This window comes from Pseudopodoces humilis, chromosome 1 (assembly GCF_049639895.1).
Source record: "Pseudopodoces humilis isolate 2021_Gansu_Grassland_sample_001 chromosome 1, ASM4963989v1, whole genome shotgun sequence".
Taxonomy (NCBI): domain Eukaryota; kingdom Metazoa; phylum Chordata; class Aves; order Passeriformes; family Paridae; genus Pseudopodoces; species Pseudopodoces humilis.
The window spans coordinates 134,501,306-134,525,740 of NC_142200.1; the positions used below are offsets into that span (position 1 = coordinate 134,501,306).

Here is a 24,435-nt window from a genome sequence, read left to right on the forward strand (position 1 = left end):
AGCGAATATTATCCCTGCCCGAGCCGCACCTTAGGACCCGTGACAGCGACCACACGTAGGCAGGGGCAGGGGCGGTGCTCGCTGACGTCCCGGGCAGCCCCGCCCGCTCCGCGCTCCCGCAGCTTCCAGAAGGGCCGGAGCCGGGGGGGGGGCCGGGCCGGTGGCGCAGTCGGAATTGCCGCGGCCGCGGGGCCCGGGCGGGGCGGGGCGGGCGGTGATGCCCTTGTTTATTTTTACCCGGGCGGTTCATCCTCCTCGGCAGCCCCAGCGTGGCCCCCGCTGCCGCTCCCCGCCCCAGCTCCGACGGCGGCGCCGCCTATAAAGCGCCGCCCGCGGGGAGCCGAGGATGCAGCTCTACAGCTCCGTGATCACCCACTACCCGGCGGGCGCGACCGCAGCAGCCGCCGCGGCCTCGCCGAGCTCCGCCGCCGTCTTCAAGGTCTCCTTGTCCCCGGGACCCTCCGCCCCGCAGGCACCGCGCGCCGCCGACCCCGCGGGCCCGAACCCGGCCCCCGAGAGCTCCGGCAAGGACAGCTTCGTTCCCGCGGGGGGCAGCAGCAGCGCCGCCGCCATGCCCGCCTTCTCGTCCTGCTTGGAGGTGATGCCGAGCGGCCCCGCGGCGGGCCCGGCCGGGCGGCCGGCGGGCGGCCCGCAGTTCAGCTCCTGCGCGCAGGTCACCGTCAGCCGCCGGCGGCCGCTGGAACGGATCGTGCCCATCCGCATCGTGCAGCGCGCCGAGGCCGCCGCGGAGCTGGTGCCGGGTTCGCCCCGCAGCCGCGCCTGGCTGGAGGGCATCCTGGAGAGCGTGCGGCAGGCCGGGGCCGACGGCGAGGCCGCCGCCGAGGAGCCCAGCAACCGCAGCCTGCGGCTCAGCGAGCACTGCCAGGCGCTGCAGGCGGCGGCCGCCGGCGCCCAGCCCGGGCTGGTTCCCGGCTGCGGCCCCGCGGAGCGGAGCGGGGGCCCCGCGCAGCCCGGCGGGCCCGCGCACGCCGAGGAGGAGGAGGAGGAGGCGGCGGGGTCCGACGTGCGGCGGGGACCCGGCGGCAGAGCGGAGCGCAGCGAGAAGCTGGCGCTGTACCTGGCCGAGGTTGAGAAGCAGGACAAGTACCTGCGGCAGAAGGGCCGGTTCCGCTTCCACATCATCCCCGACGGGAACTGCCTGTACCGCGCCGTCTGCAAAGCGGTGTACGGGGACCAGCGGCTGCACGGCGAGCTCCGCGAGCAGACCGTGCACTACATCGCCGACCACCTGGACCACTTCAACCCCATCATCGAGGGCGACGTGGGAGAGTTCCTCATCGGCGCCGCCCAGGACGGGGCCTGGGCCGGCTACCCGGAGCTGCTGGCCATGGGACAGATGCTGAACGTGAACATTCACCTCACCACGGGCGGCCGGCCCGAGAGCCCCACCGTTTCCACCATGGTTCACTACCTGGGGCCCGAGGACCCGACACGGCCCAGTATCTGGCTGAGCTGGCTTAGCAATGGGCACTACGATGCTGTGCTGGACCGCATGTGCCCCAACCCAGAGTACGAGGCGTGGTGCAGACAGACTCAGGTACAGCGCAGGCGGGATGAGGAGCTGGCCAAGTCCATGGCAGTGTCCTTGTCCAAGATGTACATTGAGCAGAATGCCTGCTCATGAGACCACCTGAGCCGCAGGCTGGGAGCTTTGCTGCAGGGACTGACAGAGAGAAGGTGTGCTGGCTGTGATGGTGATGCCTTAATCCTTAATGAAGCAGCAGCACCCCAGACTGAGAGGGACTGTAGGTTGTGGGGGATAAATGCAGACGTATTTGTAATATTCTGTTGTAAAAACTTAGCCTCGGGTTATTTGCAAGCAGATTTCTCTGTGTATGTTTGTGTCTCCCCTCCCCACTGTCTATTTTCTATAAGAATGTATTTTTTGCACACTATTTTTAAACTGTTACCTCCATGTTCTACATCTTACATTAGTATCTGGCTTTCAGCTGTACAGCCAAAAACGTTTGTAAACAGTTTTTTGTAAATAAGGCTTATGATGTAACAGCTATTTTTTGCTGTGTTTTTTATCCATAAACCTTATATTTTTACCAAATGAAGTTGATGTCAAACAGACCCCCCCCTAGTTGAGGAAAATATTGTGGGTATTTTCTTGCAAAATTAAAATAATGGCTTTTGTAAAAGTGCAGCAAAGTGAGAACAGACTGCTTTTAGGAACAGTTGCTTTCTCTGCCTGGAGCACAGAACAGGTCTTTTGAGCCAGTTGGAATGCAGCTACACGTGAACAGTGCAGGGAGCAATTGACTCTTCTGTTTATAATTACTGTTTTGAGTAAACTGGCCTCTTGTTGCCTGGTTGGCTCACCCTCTGCTCCATTTATATTATTTATCTATAATAACAGAACATTAACTTGCAATAGAATGTTGTGACTAGATAATAGTCTCCTGCTTTGGCAGTAATTGCCTTGGCTGCACCTCAGTGTTTGTGTTCTTGTTTCTGGGGTTATGGTGTCTTTCGTATAAGCCCTGCTTCTTTTTTGGCACTGATGTTTCACCAACAAGTCATTATCTGATCACAACATTTTATTCACGTGACTTTATTTTCTAATCAAGAATTCAGGAATGGTATTCTACATTATGGTTTAAAAGAAAAAAAAGTACTTAAATTGAGGTTTGAATGGTTTGCTGGGTCAAACATTTAAATGTTTCCAATCTGGATTCTGTCTCTACTACTTTCTGATTAACTTGTTAGATATATTTATTAAGTAATGCAGTTTGTACTTTTTTATTTTGTAATATATTGTGATTTTGGAATTTATACTGTATTTGTATAATAGGAATATTCACAGCTAAAATGGAATGAATAAAGAATATAATTTTACTTGTGCTCTTCTTTTCTGCCCTGTACATTCCTGCTGTGGGAAAGAATTGTGGGTGGGTTTAACAGGACCTTCTGTTTAGCTTCTCTGCCTTAGTCTCCCCTATTAAGAGGAGGAAAGAAGAGACACAGTACTTTACAAATGTGAACCACTGATAATTCTGGTGTCTGTCAATATGTGAAAGAAAGAAATGCAAGCATTTAAAGACAATCGAATATCTGTAATTATTTTCTTACTGCAAGAGATCTTAGTGTATCTGCTTGCTGGTGAGAAACAGTTTTCTGTATTAATATGCCTTAGATGAGGAGTTCTCAAGCGTAGTTAATGAGCTGGTGCCACCAGGGTTGGTGGTGAGCCAGCTCTCTGCTGGACTGTGCACACTTGGGCTTGGACCTTGGTCTTTGGGAACCTCCATTCTGCAGTTAGCCCCAAACTTGCTTAAGATTTGTCCTGTCAGTAGTGATACCTTGGCACCCTTTTGTTACTCAAATAGAAGTAATGTCATAGGGAGATACAGCTTTTTACTCCCCTCACAAGATGGAAATGCCTTGCAAGTTGTTAAAACGTGTTTACAAACGTGTGTTTACGAATCAGTCCCTGATCTCAGAATAGTAAAAGCCCTGTCCTTAAACAGCAGAAGGGTACTGGGTTAAAGTGAGGATTAGAAAGTAACTAAATAGCTGAAATGCATCGCTCTTAGTTGAGCACATGTGATAAAGAGCTGCTGGACTGGTGGATATATTGGTTACTGGTTTATGTGGTACAGAGTAGATTTAAATACTACGTTATTTTCAAAATACTGGTAAATACAATATTTTTCTGGTTCTCTTTAAACCCGGTTGTGCTTTTTCTTTAAAGTGCAAACAATGATGGAAAAACCCTGCCAGTTGTTCTAGTTCTAGTCCACTACTACTTTAACCCATGAATCTTTGGCAAGCTGAGTTCTGAGAGCACAGCAAGGATGCAGTCATGGATGTGTTCATAAGGAAGAGAGGTAGCTTATGGGGAAAATGGCTACTCACATGACTCTAAAAGTGAAGATACTAATACAGCATCACTAAACATTGGTAATGTGTTGACTGGTTAAAAATATTGTTTCCAAGGCTGCCTAGGTGTTTGGTTGGATGTGATTAATTCATTCAGAGTTGTGACTGTCCCAAACTTCAAAAAAAAAGCCCAAATGCCCAGAAACCCAAAACCCAAAAACCCAATTTTAGGTCTTCTAAAATTATCCTTTTCAGCTGTGTAATGAATTGTGATCAGAAATTTTGTGTGTGTTTTGCAACACAAGCCTTAGAAATGCTCAGTAAGCTAAGTGAAAAGGATTGGTACTGCATAGTGTTCACTCTGTGCCATTAAAGTGATACTAAAATATCACAAATAAATAAAGTAGTGTTAAAAACCAACCATGCAGGACCCTGGGATGGGTTCCCACAGAGTTCCTCAGCAATTTATCTACTGCATGAGTCACAGGGGCATGCAGATAACTTTAAGGAATTTAAAAAACTAGGTTACTTGTTGAACTAGTTTGCAAAGACACTGAGGGTGTATTGCTGAAGTGTGTAACGAGGCACTTGTTTTTGCAGCTTGCGTTACATACTGTGTCTAAAAGGAAATTACAAAAATGGCATTTTGGATGTTTTGGGCACATGGAAAGTTTTTGTTTTTTTTTTTAATAGCTGTGCTGTTTGAAGTTCAGCTGAGACACTAGGTTCAGATTCAAGCTAGTGGTGTCTTGCTTGAACAGGAGTAGAAGCGGTTCAATGGAGAAATTTTATGGAAGCAGTGATCCTAATGTGGGGCTTTACAAAACTGCTTATAACACTACTCTTGCCCCCAGGAAAAGCAGAGGTAGAGGCACGTTTTCCTTTACTGTCCTCTGTTCAACAATTCCAGTAACAAGGGAAGGGCAGATATTGTTCTGGATCATAATTTCAGTGCCTGATTATTTTAACCTTGGCTAATCAGTTGCATAACCCAGCTAATCCTTAGACCTGTCTGGGGACTGGTCAACAGACTTTTTATTATTGTCAGTAAGTCAGAAAAAGAGCTTGATTTTTCAGTATGCCACTTGTGTGGTTTTATAAGTCAGGTAGAAAATGCTTTAATTCTAAATTGGGCTAGTGTGAACTTCAGTCAGTGGGAGCATAAGCTTTGTGATACCATCTTTGCTTGTATTTTATAACACAATTGTGAAATAGTTGACATGTTGGATGCTGCATTTCGGGAGTTCCTTAGGTTGCCAAGATTATGACAGTCTATCACTGAATGTGCAAAGGATATGTTAAAATTGTCATGTGTGTTGAACAGACTTGGTTACATGAAGCAAGGCTTGCAAGAGCTGAATTGGTTTGTGATGAAGGAATCCCAAAAATAAGGGTGATGGGCAAGTAGGAAAGGGAAGATCTATGTATCACTGTTTTCCATCTCAGTCAAGGGCTTGCTCTTCAAAAAGTTTAGTGGATGACACTTTGTGCTTAGCAACTTTCTTAGGACACATAGAAGTAGTCTAATGCCAGCTACTGCAGATTATCTGTCCTGTTGTATTTGGTTGATACGTTACATGTTACATAAATATTTTACATTAATGCACTTGTAAATAAAGATGTGTTTCAGTACTTGTTTTACATCTACAAAATCACCTGAATACAAATATTTCTACTGCCTGCTTTTGCTTTTATGATGTTGGAATTACTTGGTAGGATTTTTGAGGATAAAATTTCAATTTTGTTTTAGTGATTTGTCAGTGTGCTCATGCATAGCTTCTGAATCCAAGCAGAAAATGATGACAGACATCTTACAACAGAGGCAAGTACCTGGCAATAACTGTTTTTTGCTTATGATTTGCTTATACTCGGTTATTTTTATTCAACAGTTTATTGATGTGCAGTGATAAGTGTTCCTAGGATGTTGGTGCAAAATTGTGTGAAATTAAAAATTTCCTGAGCCTCAGTCTTAAAAAGATTGTCCCATTTCAGAATTGCATGATTGTGTGAAAATACGCAGCATACAGTGAGACAGTAACTGTTTACAAGGACATCAGCTCTGCCAAATGCAATTGTGTAGTCATCAGAACCTTTTAAAAAAGCAGAAAAATTCAAACTTTGATTTTTTGCTAACATACAGGCTGATTTGTAACATGTACATGTGTGTTTCAGTTTACAAAAAAAGTGGCTTTTATATATCCTGTTCAGTTTTAATTTATAATCTGTCTTTTTTATAGCAAGTTTATATTATTAATGGATAAAAAGATACATCAATGCAGTAATATATTGTACTTCAGCCATTTATTCCTGGAGTTAGTATTTAAAATCTGTTTATACAAGGAAACCCAGTACATGGTATTCAGATTGCAAATCAATGGAAATAAACCACTGTCACGTTCCAGGTTTCTGTGGCACGAGTGGTTATTACTCCATCTTCTCATAAATTTGTCCTAATTACTGACTAAGATCAGGCTTCTCTGGAGAAAAGGTGAGTGTGCAATTGCAATAGCATGAGGCATGTACACACGGGTGGACTCACCTTTCTTGTGTGATCTTAAAAAATGGCATTTCCTGCATTTTTAGTGTGTATTTTTAAACCATCATGCTTTTATTCCTTATTTTATTTCGTAGAAGTTTTACTGGAAATTGTAGAAAACGAACTATTGAGTTCTTCTTAGACGGCATGGTTGGTTAATAGTGTTTGAAGCTTCAGCAGTTAAGCTGAGTACAGAGTGGCATCTGCAGGGAAGAAGGCAATGGTAGGAGGAAAGTTGGAACTGGGATCTGGCTGTGAAGGGGCCCAAGACACCTTCTATCCTTTCATGTCCCTTGTTCACCCACATCCCCAGCAGGGAGATCCTGACTTGCTGTGCCACTGGTCTGGTGACAGCTTCAGGATCATTGCTGCTGCTCCTTGGGGACTTGGACTGCTGAGCTTTTGGGGTATGCAGATGGAGGAAGGGATGGAATGCTCATGAAAAAATGGGAAGGATTTCACGGGCAAAGACATGGTGTTTTTCTTGCCTGTGAACTTCTATTATTGAATTTCAAATACTTAAAGCATGGTTGAACATCAAAATGGTTTCCAAAGGTCAGTGCAGTTTTAAAAATCACATAAAGCATGTTAACAGATTTTTGAGAGTCAAATGCTGAAGTATGCTGAAATACCTTTTTTTTGTATTATTAATCCATAAGTATATTAGCAAAACCATATTATTTTCACAGGTACAAGGATCCAGCATTTTTCCTGCTCAAAACTTCCATTTTTGCTGACTGTAAAACTTAATTTTCCAGCTGTTTAACTAACCAACATACCCAGGCAAGAAAATAACGATTTCAGATCTCTGGGTGTGATTTGGAATTTGATAAAGTCTGTCAATTTAACCCAGTATCACTAAGCGCAATAGTTGTTCCCATTGCTGATGCTGTACTTGAGTTTAGATGTCTGCTTTTAGAAATAACATGATTGTTGGAACTCCAACTGAGCTTCTTTTGTTATTTTTTAGGGAGAGCTTGTGGTCAAAATGTTCTCCCTTAGTAAATAAAAAACCCGCTATGTTTTATGTCTACGTTGACTGTCTTCCATATGACTTAAAGATTGAGATATGACCAAGAAATGAAGCATTTAACTAATGTGGATTTGCTTGCTTTCCTCACAAACTTCAGCTCCACTGGAATAGGTTACTCACAAGGACTGACCTTGCCTTTTGTGGTTTAAGGTATGAACAAAGATAGAATTTTTGTCTCAGTAATTGCTAACACAATTCCTATCACTTCTGCAAACTCCATCTGCAATTTTAAAATTTATTTTCATGGTTATTTTTGTTGATTGTCAATCATATGCCTATTCAGGATTAACCTTAGAAAGTAGCTATGCTGTAAACCAAAACCTAATTAAATAGGACATTTGAGTGAGTTTAGGAGCTGACAGTTGTTTTGCTGTTTATGTATAATCAAGGGAAAGGTGGTGCCCAAAATTAAGTCGTTGTGAAAGGACTTTTTTTGCTCTGAAAGCTGTTTATGTCAGCTTATAGATCAGCATTGTGACTGCTGATGTAAAAGCTTTAATGCACTTGCGTTTATTATTACTTAAAAAAGTAATAATGTTACCTCACAACAAGTTACATTTTTACTCCACTCAAGATCTCTTTGCTGCACAGGAGACTAATACTGCTAGATTAGAAAGACAATAATGTTTTGCTTTTAGAAGTAGTTGCTTTTTTCCCCATTTATCTCCCACCACTCTAATATCCAGTGAAATATAGCTTTGGCTTTAAGTAAGGAATATTTGTGCATGTGGCCTGTGCTCTCCCTGAACTGGTAAATTGAATACATGTAGAATAAGTTTTTTTACTTTAGATTACTACCCATAAAAGTAGTGAATAAACAGTTGGCTAAAAACCTGTGCTGTAGAGCATTTGGCTCAGCAAAGCTGCAGTCCCACTGGGGCTTGGATGGGAAGCAGCGTTATAACAGCACATGCTTTACAGGTAGCTGAAAACTTAATCTTCATTTAGTAATTTTGCTTTTAATTTTTAAATTTTTTTGCGTGCATGTTATCTTGCACATCAGGAAGCAAATATTTATGGATATTTTGTCAATTAGGTAGCTGTCCTTTTGGATATATTCATGATAATTCATATGAACCATTGACATGACTGTGATTCCTGGTAGATTTCCATTTTCAGTTAATATTTTACAGCAGTTGCCCTGAAGAGGCTATGCAACATCTTAACTTGCTAGAAATTATAGCAAACAGTAAAAAATTCAGTTATTTGACAGCATTTATGTAATCAGCTTCTCCTCCTTGTCTAGGAGCTCTGGGCTCTGTTAGGTAAATTAAAGAAGCATTTGCAGAGAAATAATAACTGTGGAAAGCTTCACCAAGCATGTTATTGCAAAGAGGGCTGTTGGGATATAGTAGTTCACATGCTCTTCAAAACTCTTTATTGTCACACCGAGATTGTGACAATTTCAAACAAACAAAACCTGAAAAAATCCCCCAAACAAAAATGGCAAATAAAATCCCACAAGAATGTAAACTTTTACTACCAAAAACCCAAGGGAAGCTGCTCTGGGTAGGCAGTACTTGTGAGGAACCATTGTCACAGAGACTGGTTATATAATGTGAACACTGGCGGCAGCTTCAGCTCTAACATCTACAGGAAATCATTCTGCCAATGAGGTTCTACCCTGGGAGACCAAGTAGGTAATAGTCGATGCTCTACTTCAGTCAAGGGATTGAGTTAATCTCTGCTAAGACTTTTGGTGCTTCCTCAAGCCTTGAGCTTTATCTCAATGCTCTCTGGATTAAGCTCTTGCCAGCCAGCAGCTGTATCATTTCTCTTTGGGTCACTTGATACTGATAGAGGAGGTAGACAAGAGTCAGGTACTGCCTTGGCATAGAGAATCCTGTGCTCCATCATAACCCTTTGGTGTCTTATATCACTCCTGTCAAGTATGAAGTGTGAGAAAAAAGAAATTGTGCACCACTGGAATGTGGAATCAGTTCTATCTCTCTGTTCACTCAGAAGTTCTCACTGAAAAAAAATACAAACTTGTGCCAAGTCAGTTATATTTACTTTTTTATTTATTTACTTTTTCCATGAACTGTAAATATATCCCAAGGAGTTTATAACTAGCCACTGAGGCATTTTACAGCTCAAAAAATGCTACAGACATTTGGTTGCATGGAAATCTTCAGTGGGATGCCACAGGTTTTCTACCAAATTCAATTCTGGATTCAGATTTATCTTCTGCTCAAATATTTAGTTCATTCTGTCTGGTATCACCATTATGTATTTAATACCCTCATTAACTTTGATGTTTATTCCCATAGCATGGGGAGGAAATAATAGGAGCTGTTTCTAATATTAGTGAATACCATCAGAGGAAGGGAGGGTAGCGCCTTTTGGTAGGGAATGTTCCATGACTACTTAAAACCAAGGAAAAAGCACCTGAAATTTGGTCTTGACATGGGCATTTTAACTTCCTTTTTTTAGAGAGCCTTATTCTTGTTAAATATTTCTTGTGTTGGGTATGTGCTGATGCATTTGCTAAATGTGCTGAGGAGAGGGCCAACAAAAATGTGCCAGCAAAAGTGGAAGTGATGTGTCTGAGATGAAAGTGCAGCATGTGAGGCAGCTTTACTTTCTGTTGGCCTGACCTGTGTGTTTTCTATCTCATAACTTTGTCCTTGTTTCACTGGCATAAAAAATGCTTTCTATATGTTTTTGCAACATATTTCCTTTTCCTACCTTGAGATTAAATATGAACAGAGATCCTGTTTCTTGGGAGTCAGGTCCAAAATGTATTTTAGAAATTTTCATTTGATAAAACATGATTTATGTGTTTTCAGTTTTACAACCTTTATGGTATAATTCAAGCACAGGGCTGTGAAAAGTATGTTTGTAAAGGAGTATTAATTTCACCTTTATAGGCTTTTAAAGTAAGTGTTTACAGCTGGGTTAACTTTGATAAATAGTAAAGGAATTCTGAATGGGAAATATGTGCATAGGATATTATAAAAATATGACATTTCTTTTTCTTATGTGCTTTATTGTAAATTTCCAGATTTAATTTCTTCAGGGGGAAAAATAATTGAGAATTGAGCTTATTTGGGCTCTTTGCTGCTGTGCTGCTGGGCAAGTTCATCCCAGCAAAACCCTGAACTTTGTCACCATCTTGAAAGATCAGCCCTTGCCTCTAGTTATTGCAGACGAGGAATTAAATACATAGTCTGTTTATACAGATTCTTGAAAGAAAACCTTTGAAAGGGAGAATGTAATAGCTCCTGCTGTATGGAAGGTTAATCATCACCTGTACCGTGTTTGAAATGCCATTTTTGACTTGTCTTCCTTCAATGCTGCCCAGTGAGATGAAGAAAGAAAATTACTGTGCTAGTCCTTCAGGAAATGTTTGCTCTGCAGAGCACAGTGCTGTGCAGAGGTGCCATCGAGCTCGGCAGGGGCAGCAGCATCACAGAATGGTCCTTGTTAGGTAGAAGGAAAAAGCAGGTCTCTGAAGGAGGTGAGTAGGATCCTGAGTCCCAGAGTGGTTTTGCTCTCTCCCCAGTGCATGCACAGGGTCCTGGGCACTCTGACAAGGTTCACTGTCAACACTCAGGAGCGTAGGTCAGTATTTTTAAGGATTTAACTCTATAGACTTGGTTTGAAGGCATTACTTGGTGCATAGCTGCCATGCAACAATCTTGCAATATCAAGCTGTAATAATTGTATGAGGAATGTGGAGTCCTGGGAGAGAGTTAAAGATACTATATTACATATAAAACTTCCATATATAACACAACTGCTTTTTAATAGGAAGACTACAAGCAGGAAAATGTTATAGCAGTTGTAAATAACATAAAGCACTTCTCAGCAGTTCTGATGGAGATGAGAGGGAATTACATAACAGATGCTTTCTAGCCCCAAGCCAATATGACTTGCCCGCTTTGCCAGTTCTTGGGACTCAAAGATCTGAATTGTCACCTCCCACCTACACTACAGCTGCAGAGTGCAGAAGGGGGGTTTAAAATAATGGATGCTCCACAGTCATATTTCTGTGAAACATGCAAACTTGGTTCTGTTCGGGTTTTTTTTGGATGTTTCCTCCCCACCTCCCCCAAGGGTTAGGAGGAATTGTAATCATGTGTAAACTCGAAAGGTCAAAATGCAGCCCCAATGCACATGCAAACAATGTTTTATTTCCTCTGGCTAATTAACAAATTTGTCTTTTGCTCCCCATTGTCCCAGACAGGGCTGTCACTGTCCGGCCAGTTTGTATTCCCACCTCCCTCTGCTGCATTACCTCTAACTTTGCTCTTAGTGCAGGTGCTTTTGGCTAGGATAGAGTTAATTTTCTTCAGAGTGACTCATATGGGGCTGTGTTTTAGGTTTGTACTGAAAACAAGGTTGATAATATAGAGATATTTGTTGTTGGAGAGCAGTGCTCCCACAGCTTCAAGGCCTTTTGTACTTCTTGTACTGCCACGTGAGGGAGGGAGCTGGGGGTGCTTGGGAAGCTGGGAGGAGATACAGCCAGGACAGGTGACCCCAGCTGACCAAAGGGACATCCCCTACTGTAGCACATCATGCTCAGTGTATAAAGTGGGGGGAAGAAGGATGAAGGGGTGAGTGTTTGGAAGGATGGTGTTTGTTTTCCCAAGTCACCATTACACGTGATAGGGCCCTGCTCTCCTGGAGGTGGCTGAACACCTGCCTGCCCATGGGAAACAGTGAATTAATTCCCTGTTTTGCTTTGCTTGCATGTAGGGCTTCTGCTTTTCCTGTAAAACTGTCTTTGTATCAACCCACGAGTTTTCTCACTTTTACTCTTCCGATTCTCTCCCACATCCTGCTGGTGGGGGAGTGAGCGAATGGCTGCGTGGTACTCTGTTGCTGGCTGGTGTTAAACCACAACACCCTCTCAGCCCCTTCTCCCTGTCCTTCTGCTAACCTATCCTTGTGGTCTGATCCCAGAGCTCTGCCCTCTCCCTTGCAGCATGCATCACTCCCAGTGGTGATTACCACTTTTCACAGCATGTGTCCTACTAGTGTTGGATCAAAAGCCCCTGAGTCACATAGTGACAGCTGTTTTTCAAGAGGACATAGCAACACTTCTTATTAACAAGCCTTGTTTTTATTTGTGATATCTTAGTAGGAACTAGATTCCTTGTTAATGATGGGGTCTAGTAGTCATTTGGAACAAAGTTGTCTTCCCATTGTTTTCATGAGCAGGTTTAACAAATTACGAGTTTGAGTGCAACCACAAACCCTCACAGCACTACAAATCTCAGTGCTGCTGGCAGAAAGGCTGTAGTGGAAGGCAGGGAGTAGGCAGAGCAGAGGAGCTGCTGTGGCAGGGCTGGTTCTGCACAGGTCTGACAGAGCCTAGGTCTGTTCTGATTCGGGGCCAAGGAGGCTTAGGCAGCAGCGGAAAGGTCTGATGACTTTTTTCTTATTTTAAGTCCTGCTTTTTCTAAAACTCTGCAGTTCTAAATTACTTCAGTTCATTGCATAGTCACTGGTAACTGCCAAAAGCTGTAACAAAGGTGATTTTAGCATCATGTTCTGCTTTGCTAGCATTGCCAAAGAGATCAGAGCTGTAGACACTGCAGACAAATCAGCCCACCAGATATCCTGACGGTGCAGAGCCTGCAGCTTGATCTGAAAGGAGGTGAGTGAGACACCTGAGTAAACTGAGCTGTTGGGGAGTGTCGCCCTGAAAACTCAGCTTCTGAGCTTGCTAACATAGTTTTCTAAGGACTTTCCCAGGACAGTAACTGTAAACATAGATATGTGTACATTCTTTCTGTTACACGTCTTGTAATGGGCACCTCTCATGGCCAGTGCAGTGAGAAAGTGTTATCCTGACCATCCAATCCCTGGCCATGGTAAGAAGCCTATAAATCCTGGGAGGAAAAATAAACTCTGCTCTTTCCTTCACCACACCTCGACCTGTGTCCATGTGATCTATTCATCTTCAGCGGTAACAGGGGAGCTTACTTGTGTCTTAGTTATCATTCCCTGGAAACATGAGGCCTGACAGGATATGATGCCTGTCCTCCCCTTGGAAATGTGGTATTTCGTGAGGTGTGTATTATTTTATGGTTTTGAAAACTGCGTTATGTGGAAAATTCTTCTTAATTTGAATAATTTTGTAGTCTACATGGTGCCCTATATAATTTTCATCCTGACTGGGAACTGTAGCTTATGATTCCTGCAGTATCACAGCTTTATCCACAACTTCATCAGTGGCTCATGGCTGTGATGGTCAGGCAACTGCTTTTGCTCAATTAATGCATATTAGAGAAGCAAGGAACAACTTTGTCACAGAATTAGCTTGACATGAGGTGAGAACCTCATGAAGTGCAAAGTCCTGCACCTGGGCTGGAACAATCCCAAGCATGAACACAGGTTGGAGAAAGCATCCCTGGGAAGGACTTGGGGGTGCTGGTGGATGAGAGGCTGGGAATGAGCCAGCAATGGGCACTCCCAGCCCAGAAAGCCAAACGTGTCCTGGGCTGCATCCCAAGGACTGTGGCAGGCAGGTGGAGGGAGGTGATTCTGCCCCTCTACTCCACTCTCATGAGACCCCATCTCAGGTATTGCCTCCAGCTCTGGGGTCCCCAACATAAGAAGGACGTGGCCCTGCTGGAATGAATCTGGAAGAGGTTGACAAATGTTATCAGAGGGCTGGAATAGCTCCCATATGAGGACAGGCTGAGAGAGCTGGGGCTCTTCAGCCTGGAGAAGGCTCCTGGGATGTTATGTAGCAGCCTCCCAGTACATAAAGGGGGCGCACAAGAAAGATGAACTTTTTACAAGGGCATGTCGTGACAGGGCAAGGGGCAATGGCTTGAAACTGAAAGAGAGTAGGTTTCGGTGAAATATTAGGAATAAATTCTTAAGAATGTGGTGAGACATTGGCACAGGTTTCCCAGAGAAGTTGTAGATGCCCCATCCCTGGGAAGCTAGACTGGATGGGTCTTTGAGAAAACTGATCTAGTGGAAAGTGTCCCAGCCCTTGGGGATGGGCAGTTTGCAGCTAGGTTATCTTTAAGGTTCCTTCCAACCCAAATCATTCTATGAGTCTATGATTTTATGATTTTATGAGTTACAACTAACAGGGTGTATAAACAGCAGAAAGTACAATAGAGTTGCTATGAGTCATGATAGATAGAATACATGCGCTTTATTTTTCCTTATTTTTCTATGCTTGTAAATTTCTAACTCATGATAGATGCGAATGAAACATTTGGCATTTCTAGTTTTTGATTCTGTTAGGTTCCTTTTGCTGTTTTCCTTTAGGCTGTAACCCTTTTCTGTCAAACTTGCTTTGCATTTGTTTTTGAATACATATTTATGCATTTGTCTATTTATATACCAAAACAGAGCACTCATTTTCAAAAATTTAGTAAGAGAGAAATATAGCATTTCCTCATGGATCTTTTCAGATTAAAGAGAAAACATACAGAATAGATCCAGTTACTAAATGGATGCTGAAAACACTTTATAAAAGCCAAAAAAAGTATATTATGTTCAAATATGTAACAAATAAAATGCCTTAATGAACATAATACCATAACAATGTCTTGCATTTTAACAGAATGGTGTCTTTAACTCAATTTATATTAAAACTAATTCATATAATTATCATTAAACCCACATTTGTTTCAGTGAAATTCTCAGCTTTCAAAGAGACAGACACTTGCCATCTATTTCTGGTAGGGCCAGTCATGCTGTTTGTACTTTGGTGAAGACAGAAAAATGTGCCAGATTTTTGATTAATAATAATTTGCAAAATTAGTCCTCCTCTCAGGCTATTTCATATCACTAACTCCATTTACTTTGCTATATGAAATATTTTATCTCCCAAACATTATTAGAGATAGAAACAAGTTCACAAACCTTTGTGTCCCTAAACTTATGTGTTGTTTATTATAGCATCTCTTTTAATGCCTCTGAAAAACACAAGATTAATCCCCCTCAGTATGTTAGATTCCACTGACAGATGAGATTGAGTCTTTTTATGTCATGTAACTGGGTAAACAATTTTGTAGGAACACAGCAGTATCATGATATGTTGTTCTCTCGAGCAGTAGGTGCATAATCTTCAACACAAATACCTTTAAAAATAGAAAGGAAAAAGTGAGCTGTACCATGTACCTTTGACTTTTAGTTATACCAGTACTGATATATATTGAAATAATGTGCTGCTGTGCTATTTCAACCCTGTGGAAAAATTGGTCCCCTGTAAATAAGTGTCACGCACAGGGTTGCACATCATTGTAATAACAATTCTTGCTTACTTCTCCAATGATCAGAACTCCTGTTCCTTACAGTGCTGAACCTGTAAATAAATGAATCAGACACCTAAATAATGGGAACAAGAATAATAGTTATGTTGTTTGTGATGTGTCTTGTGTTTCATTACTCTTTGGAGCTCCTCACAGGTTTTTCAGTCAAGCAGAACTGCAGCTCAATCCTAACAGCCAGTGTGAGCTAGGTGTGCTTTTGGCTAAACCTTGTTACCTTCCATTTTTGTGGCCTTCAGTTAACATGCCACAAAAGTCCACAGAAAACAGACACCATCTTCATGTGTTACATATGTCACTACAAACAGATGCTTATGACAGAGGAATTCAGTAGCTTCTTAAAGTGATTAAGAGATTACATTACAGTTTGAGGGGAGCATTATTAAAGGATTAGAAGCCTCTCTTAACAACTGAAAACACAAGCAGTCTAAGGTGTTACATTGCTTGATTTGCAAAGATATAGGTGTGTGGGTTTGCATTTTCCAGCCTAGGAGTAGATGTGGTTTTGGCTAATTTGGAAAGTATTATTGGTGCCAGAATTCCTAACACACCCAGAACATGTATTATAAACACCCTGAGAGAACCTACTGTTGCTGCTAGGGAGGGGGAAAATCAAGGTTTAGATTTACAAGATATTGAAAAAAAACCACTGGTGTGGTGAAGTATTTTTAATACAACATTTATTTCAACAAATATTGGAATTTACATGGAAAACATTTTTTGAGTTATTTTCGATTATACATTAATTAAAAGAAGGCAATAGGATTTTACTGAGCAGTGTGCTTTTAATGTCATATGTATGGTATGGCTTCTAAAGGTCATGGATTTGCTGAAAGCTATGTGAAAGTGTGCTTCTTGTAATGTTCATGTTGTAAAAATGACATTGTAATGTAAAACTTGAATGTTTTTAAACTTCTCATTCATATAGTTAAGACTAAGCAACTCCATTCCTCTCATGATGGATGTGTTTGGATAGTGGCAGTCAGTGTGGCAGTGCCTGCAAGATAGTTGCTGCAACAACAGTCACTTCAAGGAAACCTAACAGGTTTGCAGCAAACAGTTGAGCCCTTGGATCCAAGTGAGTGACAGCCGAGCTTAACCTTTTAAATATTCAGTTCTACAATGTAAAAAAAAGTTTTTTCACCAGTAAAAACACCCTTTTGAAATGATTGTATTTTTTAGAGCTATGAATTCAATACTGAGCTATACTCATAATAATTGTACATTCTTGCTAGCTTGGAACCTGTTCAGAAAGTAATTTAAGTTTTATAACCTATATCAGAAAAAATCCATTCCAGGATTTTTCCCTGTCCTTCCAAGAATTGTCCTTTCATCTTCAAACACTCCTGTGTCATTTAACTTGCCATTAAGAAAAAAATAAATATCTGCAGGGAAGGGATGCAGTTTTGCCTCAGCAGCAAAGAGAGCAGCACACAGCTGTGACAGTCAGGATGCTGTGCTCACATTCTGCAGGGGAACATAGGAGTAGCTTTATTGAATCAGAGCGGTCAGCAGCTCCTGTCCTCTCTTGTCTGTAGTGGCTGGAAGTAGACACCTGGATGGAACACTAAGGACAGGCCAAGCATATGTGATATTTCCCCCTGAAATTTTCCCCGAAGGTGATTGCTCACAGCTAAGGGGATTGTCTGTTGGGTTGGTCTGTTTTGTAACCCTTTCTCTTGCAAGGTGTCCCAAGCAATGGACAGTCTCCCATGAATGCCCTTGCATCTACAGCTTCCTTTGGCTGTTCAGGGCACCCTTCTACATCTTGCATCTCACCCCACACATCACAGTCCTCAGGGAATCTGCATAGATTAAACAGAATCACTCCTGTACTCAGGCAGGAATTCCTGGCTGCCTGCTACCAGAATTTCTCTGGTACCATCAGCTGCTGTCCTCTTGGGCCTCTCAGTCCTGAGCAAAAGAACCTGTTAAAAAGATGAGGCTGAACTGTCAGAAGAACCACAACTGTCAGTGTAAACAGAGAAAAAGGCTTTCCATCAAGTTCCACAGGCAGTAATGACCTGGAGCTCCTGTTTCCCTGTGGGAGATAAACATCTCACCTTCTGGTCTCATTAGCACTGTCCAGGAGACTCCAGTTACCTCTTCTCTCAGTAATTAGCATGCCAATCTAAAATCACAGGGATTTCTTCAACTTGTATTTAGCTTGGAATATCACTGCCATGTTTGAAGAAAGGGTTCACTGTCTGGAAGCCTTTTTTTCCCCTCTGTAACAATTGGTCTGTCAGAGATTTTCTCACAAACTCTCCCTTTCCTGTGCCATTGAAAGTTCATGGTGGTCACAGCTAAGAAAACAGCTGTTGAAGCAATGGTGTTTTTTGAATTACTGCTTGCTGTGTTCCATTTTCAGTTTCTATTTAGTGTCAGTAACAAAGACTTAAGCTTTCCTAGCACTGAATCTTGAGGATAGCGGAAGTCAGGGCTGCGGGGTTAGGATAACTGGGTAAGTAGGCCAATAAGTAATTATGATAAGAAGGTTAGGATAATTAGTAGAAGCAATAAATGGCCAAAGTTATCCTGCTTGAGTTCTCTGTTCTATATTTTGTCAGTGATCATTTTCTTAGGACAAACTATGAGAAACAGCAGCACTCTGTTAAATATTGTTGCAGTCATATAAGTTAGAATTAAATTATAGCAATGGGGAGGGATCACTGCTTTTTGATGCAAAAAGGATGAAGTAAATGGCATTAGTAAAATGGAATATTATACAGTGAGTGATACTGAATGAGCACTGATAGCCCAAAACTGAAATTAATCAAATGGAAATAGATGAAAAGCTTAACCAGCAATACATTCAAGGTGAAACATCCTGCAGCTGACTTGACTAAAAAGGGATTTTAAAGAAAATGACATGGTTAGCAGTTTAGTGCATATATGATTTATATTTGCACACAGACTGTGCTCAGCAGTGGAGAAATTCCAGGTGAAATGTCGTTTTTGGCTTTCTTTCAATGTCTCTTCTTCTAGTATTTTAGGATTTATGTCTCTTGTGCTTGGGCTCTTCACTCCATCTCCTTCTAGTACAGAAGTCTAGGTGACATTGTGTCTAGGCCAGCCTCTGTAGAATAGACTGTCTGGTTCCAAGTAGGATGCAGGTCAGGTTGTCCATAGGCTAATAATTCTCCTGAATCTTTCCTGCACTTTGTCTCAAAGTGGAAGATGTTCTTCTGTAAATGTCACTTTTTCCTGGTGGGGCATGCAAATGCAAAGCACCACAGACACATGAGTAGAAAGCGTTCTGACAATTACAAAAATGGGTGCAGCTTTGCCATGAGGGAAACTTTCAAAGAACTCCATTCTGCTTTCTCTCTATTGCTGGTATTTTCTTTTTCTGACCACATTATGCTAGAAATTAAAGTAAGAAGAGTCAGTAGCAAAGGCTATGTCCTTGTCCCTGAGATTCTTTCCTGAAGAACTTACAGCTTGAATATTAGTCTCAGAGTTGGCTGATGGATGTCAGCTTTTGTGTTATCTGTGTTATCCTGTATCAACTTCTCTTCCTGCTGCCCTAATTGGATTGTGAGAGGGTCCTTTGATTTTAAACTATCGAGCTATGGAATGCTGCACAGCCTCTGAGGCTTCCTAGAACCACAGAAGGTGCTGGTCTTCAACCTGAAAGCCAAAACTGCATATGGTGGTTTGATTTCATTGGAAGATTCTTCTTTTTTTTTTCTCCTTTTCATAAACCAGAAATTGTGGGGTTCATTCAGTTCTCAAAGGGATAATATTTCCAAGTAAAAAAACCTGTTCTTCCTTTTATTTTGCAAGTGTATTTTTCTCTTTAAGATAAACACAAACTCTGCAGGGTTGATCAGGACCTACAGGGTGGATGTATGCCTAAACACAGCCTCAAATAAATTGGTGGTTTACATGCTTTTACATACTTTGTATGGTAGTAACAACAGGAGCCCTGACAAAGATTGTTTTAAGCATTCAATAAACAGATAAACAAGCCCATTTTGCCTGTCAGAAAGCTTGCAAAAATGCAAAAAAAGTTGTTGCAGATAAATAAAGTAAGCTAGATGATTTTCCATGTTCTGAGGAGATCAGAATAATGATGTGAGTAGTTTAGTCAGAGTACCAGCTTGCTGCTTGGGGGTATACTTTAAAGTTAATATTGTGGCATGCAACCTTTTGAAAACAAAGCATTTAAGTAATGTACACACACACACACATACACACACATGCACAAATAGTTCATTATCATAGGTCAAAATATGTTTGTGACAGTTACTACAGGTTCAGAAATAACAATGTGATTCTTTAACTTAGTAGAGCCATGAGCCAAATGAAATACAAGCTTTATATGATATTTCCATTTGTCAGAGCTGACAATTTCTAAAATTTCATCTTAAAAATTCTCCATGTCTGCTACTTTGTCATGAATTGAAAGGTATCCTGCATGACTAGTAAGGCATGTTTCACCTGAATTTTTCACACCCTATGGAGTTCAAAGGATTCAGCAGTAAGAACTATTTTATCCAGCTAACCATTGCCTCTGAGGTTATGCAAGAGGCTGGTGTGTTTCCAGCTAGGCTTGTAAGTTTGCACATGAACTCCAAATGTGCATTGAATTGGGGCAGGCTTGGGGTTTCCAACTCCTTTGTGCTGTTCTCCCTGCAAAGTTGGGGTTGGGGCTTTTTGCTTCTCTGCTGAAACTTCATTTATGCTTCCATTTATAGCTTTTTGAGGAAAATAATGTTTTAAAGGAAATTTTTTCTTCCTTTAAAAGAAAAAACATAAGGGAGTTATAGTTAAATGCTATCACTCCTTTATGTGAAAAATAAGCAGCACGTTGATAATTCTGAAAAGACAAGGTGAGGTTTCCAAGAGGATTTGAGCCTGCCAGGAAGGTAAGGTAATTAATAAACCTAAGTATTGGTGGTGTTGCTTGGACAGACTCTGCTTCTTACTAGGTGGCTCTGCATTTCACTGTGGAAATGAAATGTTATTGTGGAAGTCTTGTTTCCTCTTTGGATGACTCCCAGTGACTTGTAATCTCTAAGCAGTGCAGTGCTTCACTCTAACAGAAGAGAAGCACACAGGGCAAAGCAGTGTGTGATTTTCTTCCATCACACAGTGAGGAAATCCAAACTTATTTAGACTGTTATACTTTTCTCTTGCAAAATAATTTTTTTAATCCTCAGCTCTCTGAATGTAGAAATGACACCTATCAGCTCTAATTCTTCCCTAATGCCAGCTTTATATTTTCCAAACAGGGGGTTGAACACGGTACAAGTTCCTGAAACAGCTGCAGAAGCACAACCACAGGGGCTCTGGGAAGGGCAGTGAGAAGGAGAAATGGATTCTCCAGGTCCAGTGCCTAGTGCAGTCATCCAAATCCTATTGAAAAACAACCTGGGTGACCGTGGACTGTGCAAAGTGTTTGCGAAGAGTAGCTGGGCATGGCATCCCCCTGTTTGGCTCCCTCTTGCATAGCAGGCAGACAGTCAACACAAGCACAGCAGCTGAGGTGAGGGAAAGGAAAGAAAGAAGAGCAGCAGCAAAATCATAAAATTATACAGCCTCTTCTCTCCTTTTGCTGCTCTCTTCTGCCTCTGTGATTGATGTTGCCCCTGGGAAGCCCTTGACTGACTGAAGCCGTATGTTGGACTGAGCAGATCAGCCACATCCAGCAGCTGGACACTGGGCAGAGAATGCAATAGTAACTGATTTATGAATTAAACTTGCTTCTTTTCAAGTTTTTTCTTGATGTTTCTAGAAGGCAATGAATCCTATTTACCATCCAAAAAGAGCTGGACATACCAAGCTAACCATAGAAAAATAATAATTTCACTATTTTCTTTATTGCATTTACATATGAAGGGAGGCTAATCCTGATGGAATAAGTGAGTTTGTGGCATGTCTGTTCAATTTAGAGGACTCTGAATTGAAGCCTGCACATATTTGCAGACTGAAAAAGGATGAAATGCTATTCTGGTAATAAAGCCTCTTATTCTAATGTGCACACAAGAGTTGTAGTAAAGGTCTAATTACAGAAAGGAACAATATTGAGGTAATGTATGATTTAAAATAAAGAAGCAGCTTGTATTTACTGGATTTTGAACAGGAAACAGAAAATACACAAAGCATTCTATTTGACTCTTAATTTGGCAGGGAATTGTTTCAGGTTGTTCTCTTCAATGTGGTCAAGTGTATTTCAACATTTGGCATCGCCAACTAGCAAAGTTATGATTTGAAGTTTAAAGTTGATAAGTATATGAGGAAATTGAAAAAGTGAATCATAAAAGATCATATATTTGGAAAATATTTAAATAATCAACTATATTGTGAGAGGAAATAATATGTATGACAGCTTAATGTGATTTTTGGTAACCAAATTACATTTTCAAAGTTTTCATAATGCTGTGAGAACTCTGGAGTTGGCCTCTGCTCAAAAGGTTGCTTAACTCATTATCATAATTTTTTGAGTAAAAGCAGTAAAACAATTGTCTTCTACATACAAAATGGTGGTGAAAATTGTTGCTACCAAGTGTATATGGAAATGGGATTAATTTGTTTTTATGTGGTTATGGGTATAAACAAAAATCTTGAACCATAAATGTCAGCATTAACCTTTAGCTTGAAGGTCTCTCCCAGCCTGGAGGCAGTGCTGGATAAAAGAGAAATAAAATTGAAATAGAATAGACATTCTTTATAAAATGTCATTTTGACTGCAATAACATTGTAGTTTAAGACAGGACCAAAACAACACAAATAAATTTATATTAACATTAAAGATCTCTCTAACTTAGCTGTTTGAACAAAAGGCCACAACAGACACATGGAAGTGCTGCATAATGAATTAGTATTAGGAAAACTAAGGTCAGTTTCAGATTCAGATACTTGCTTCCCCCTTTAAACAAAAACATGCATCAAGAACAAGAACCAGAATAAATCAGTAAATAGAGAGCTGTCCTGGGGTTCCTCAAATTGAGGAAGATATAAGAGGAACCTTTTTTCCACAAAGAAATAATTCCATCAGCAAAGAAAGTAAATTGTTACATTTCTATCCTTATCATCTGTTCATAACTGCATTTTAATTTTAAAGAACCCTGCTTCTAGAATTAGTCTGATACCACAGAACCTTTATTTACAGACATTCTTAAGCAGAATAAATCATTAAGCATTGTATATAAAATTCACAGGACAAAAAAAAGACTGAGTTAATTTTTTAATGGAACATTCAAGGTCTATTAAAGTTATGAGCTTTTAGAGTAATGTAAAGAAGCTGCTACACATTGTGACTCCCTCTTTAATTTATAATACTTAATGGCCTTAGGTCTTACTACCATTAGGCTAAATTGAACAAATGATTGGAAATGTTTTTAATTGGGAGAGTAGAGAGAAATGTCAGTCATGAATCATTAATCATTTTACTTTTCATATCTGCCTTTACAAAAGCATAGGCAGTGTACTGGGCATGAAGTATGCCTTAATTAGAACAGAGAGATAAAGCCATAGCTTCACATTGAGAGAGCTGTTTTAACCTGGTCTCTGGTGAACCTAGAGTAACAGGTCATTAAGACAATTTGTTTTAGAAGGACCCTTCTAAAGCTAATATTCTTAAGGTTTCCAGATGATCAGCTGATCAATTCTCCCCATTGGGCGGTACTTATTTGCCAGCTGGGATTAAATCTGGACAACATTTAAAGAAAACCTTCTTAAACAAAATAAGTTAACATTAAAAGCAAAAATACTACAAGGTTTAAAAAATGAAACCACTTGTCCTCCTTACAAAAGAAAGAAAAAAAAAACAACCAAAAAACAAACAGAGCAGCTGCTGCAATGTTTTTCTTCAACTGCTGAAGTACCTGAGGCTTCCCAAGCTAGTGCAGTGGCTTCAGCTCATTGCAGATGCTAGAAAACATGAAGGTTTTAACACAGAAAGATTCAGGACTGTGAGATTTTGCAACACAATCCCTGATACTTCAAGGACTGCTGTGTGTAGCATGGTATGCACCAAAGTGTTATCAGGATTTGATTACAGGGATAAAAATCCCATCCCAGTCCTGTCCTTTCATGCCTGTCTTTTAAGGCCTCTCCCAGCAGTGGAGCTGTGCTTTGCCAATTTATGTGCAGAGAATATCTGCTGTAGAAAGCAGAGCAAAGTTTTTGGTAGGAAATGAATGATGAGAAATAAATCTCTTCCTGTTCTTAATGATTATTTGTTCTTTAGAGTGCCTTGATTTGGCAGCCTGCCTACTCATTAGCATTCCCCAAGAATGCAGTGGGCTCTACTCAGTGGGATGGTGCAGAGAGAGTTGGGATGGTGGGATGGGATATGATGGTGTGAATGGACTTTCTCATCCTGCAATACTGGATGCTCTTTGCCCTGCTTTTCTGATGGCTGCTGCTTTCTACTGCCTGGCAACGTGAGAGGGCAGCTTGTGATGTCCAGTGGTATTTTGTCATGTTACTTGTTAGACCACTCATTTTTTTTTGCCTTGTTTCATATTTCAGTAATGAGTCAGTTCTAGAAAACTTGTGCTATAAGCTCTGCTTGAGTATTTAGGCAGTGGTTCGAATACCATTCCACTCTGGGAGATGGATCCGCAAATGACAAATGTTAAAATACAAGTTTTTATTTGTGGCCACTTCCCTGAGAAATGTGCAGTTTGCATTTCTTTCTCAAGGAGCACTGAGCCTGAGAAATCAGTTTAATGTTGTTTTTAATAGAAAGGTCAGTGATGGCTGGCTGTATTTCAGAAATTCCTATGAGAAAGGACTCAGCTTGTCTCTTGACAGAG

At 41.2% G+C, this 24,435-nt stretch overlaps 1 protein-coding gene across 1 annotated transcript; it reads left to right on the forward strand.

Moving 5' to 3' along the window:
- The first annotated feature begins 214 nt into the window (after window positions 1–214).
- OTUD1 (OTU deubiquitinase 1) lies at window positions 215–2,862 on the forward strand. Its single transcript, XM_005519108.3, has one exon. It carries the CDS (start codon window positions 347–349, stop codon window positions 1,643–1,645), a length of 1,299 nt encoding a protein of 432 aa, XP_005519165.3. The 5' UTR covers window positions 215–346; the 3' UTR covers window positions 1,646–2,862.
- Window positions 2,863–24,435: the final 21,573 nt, after the last annotated feature.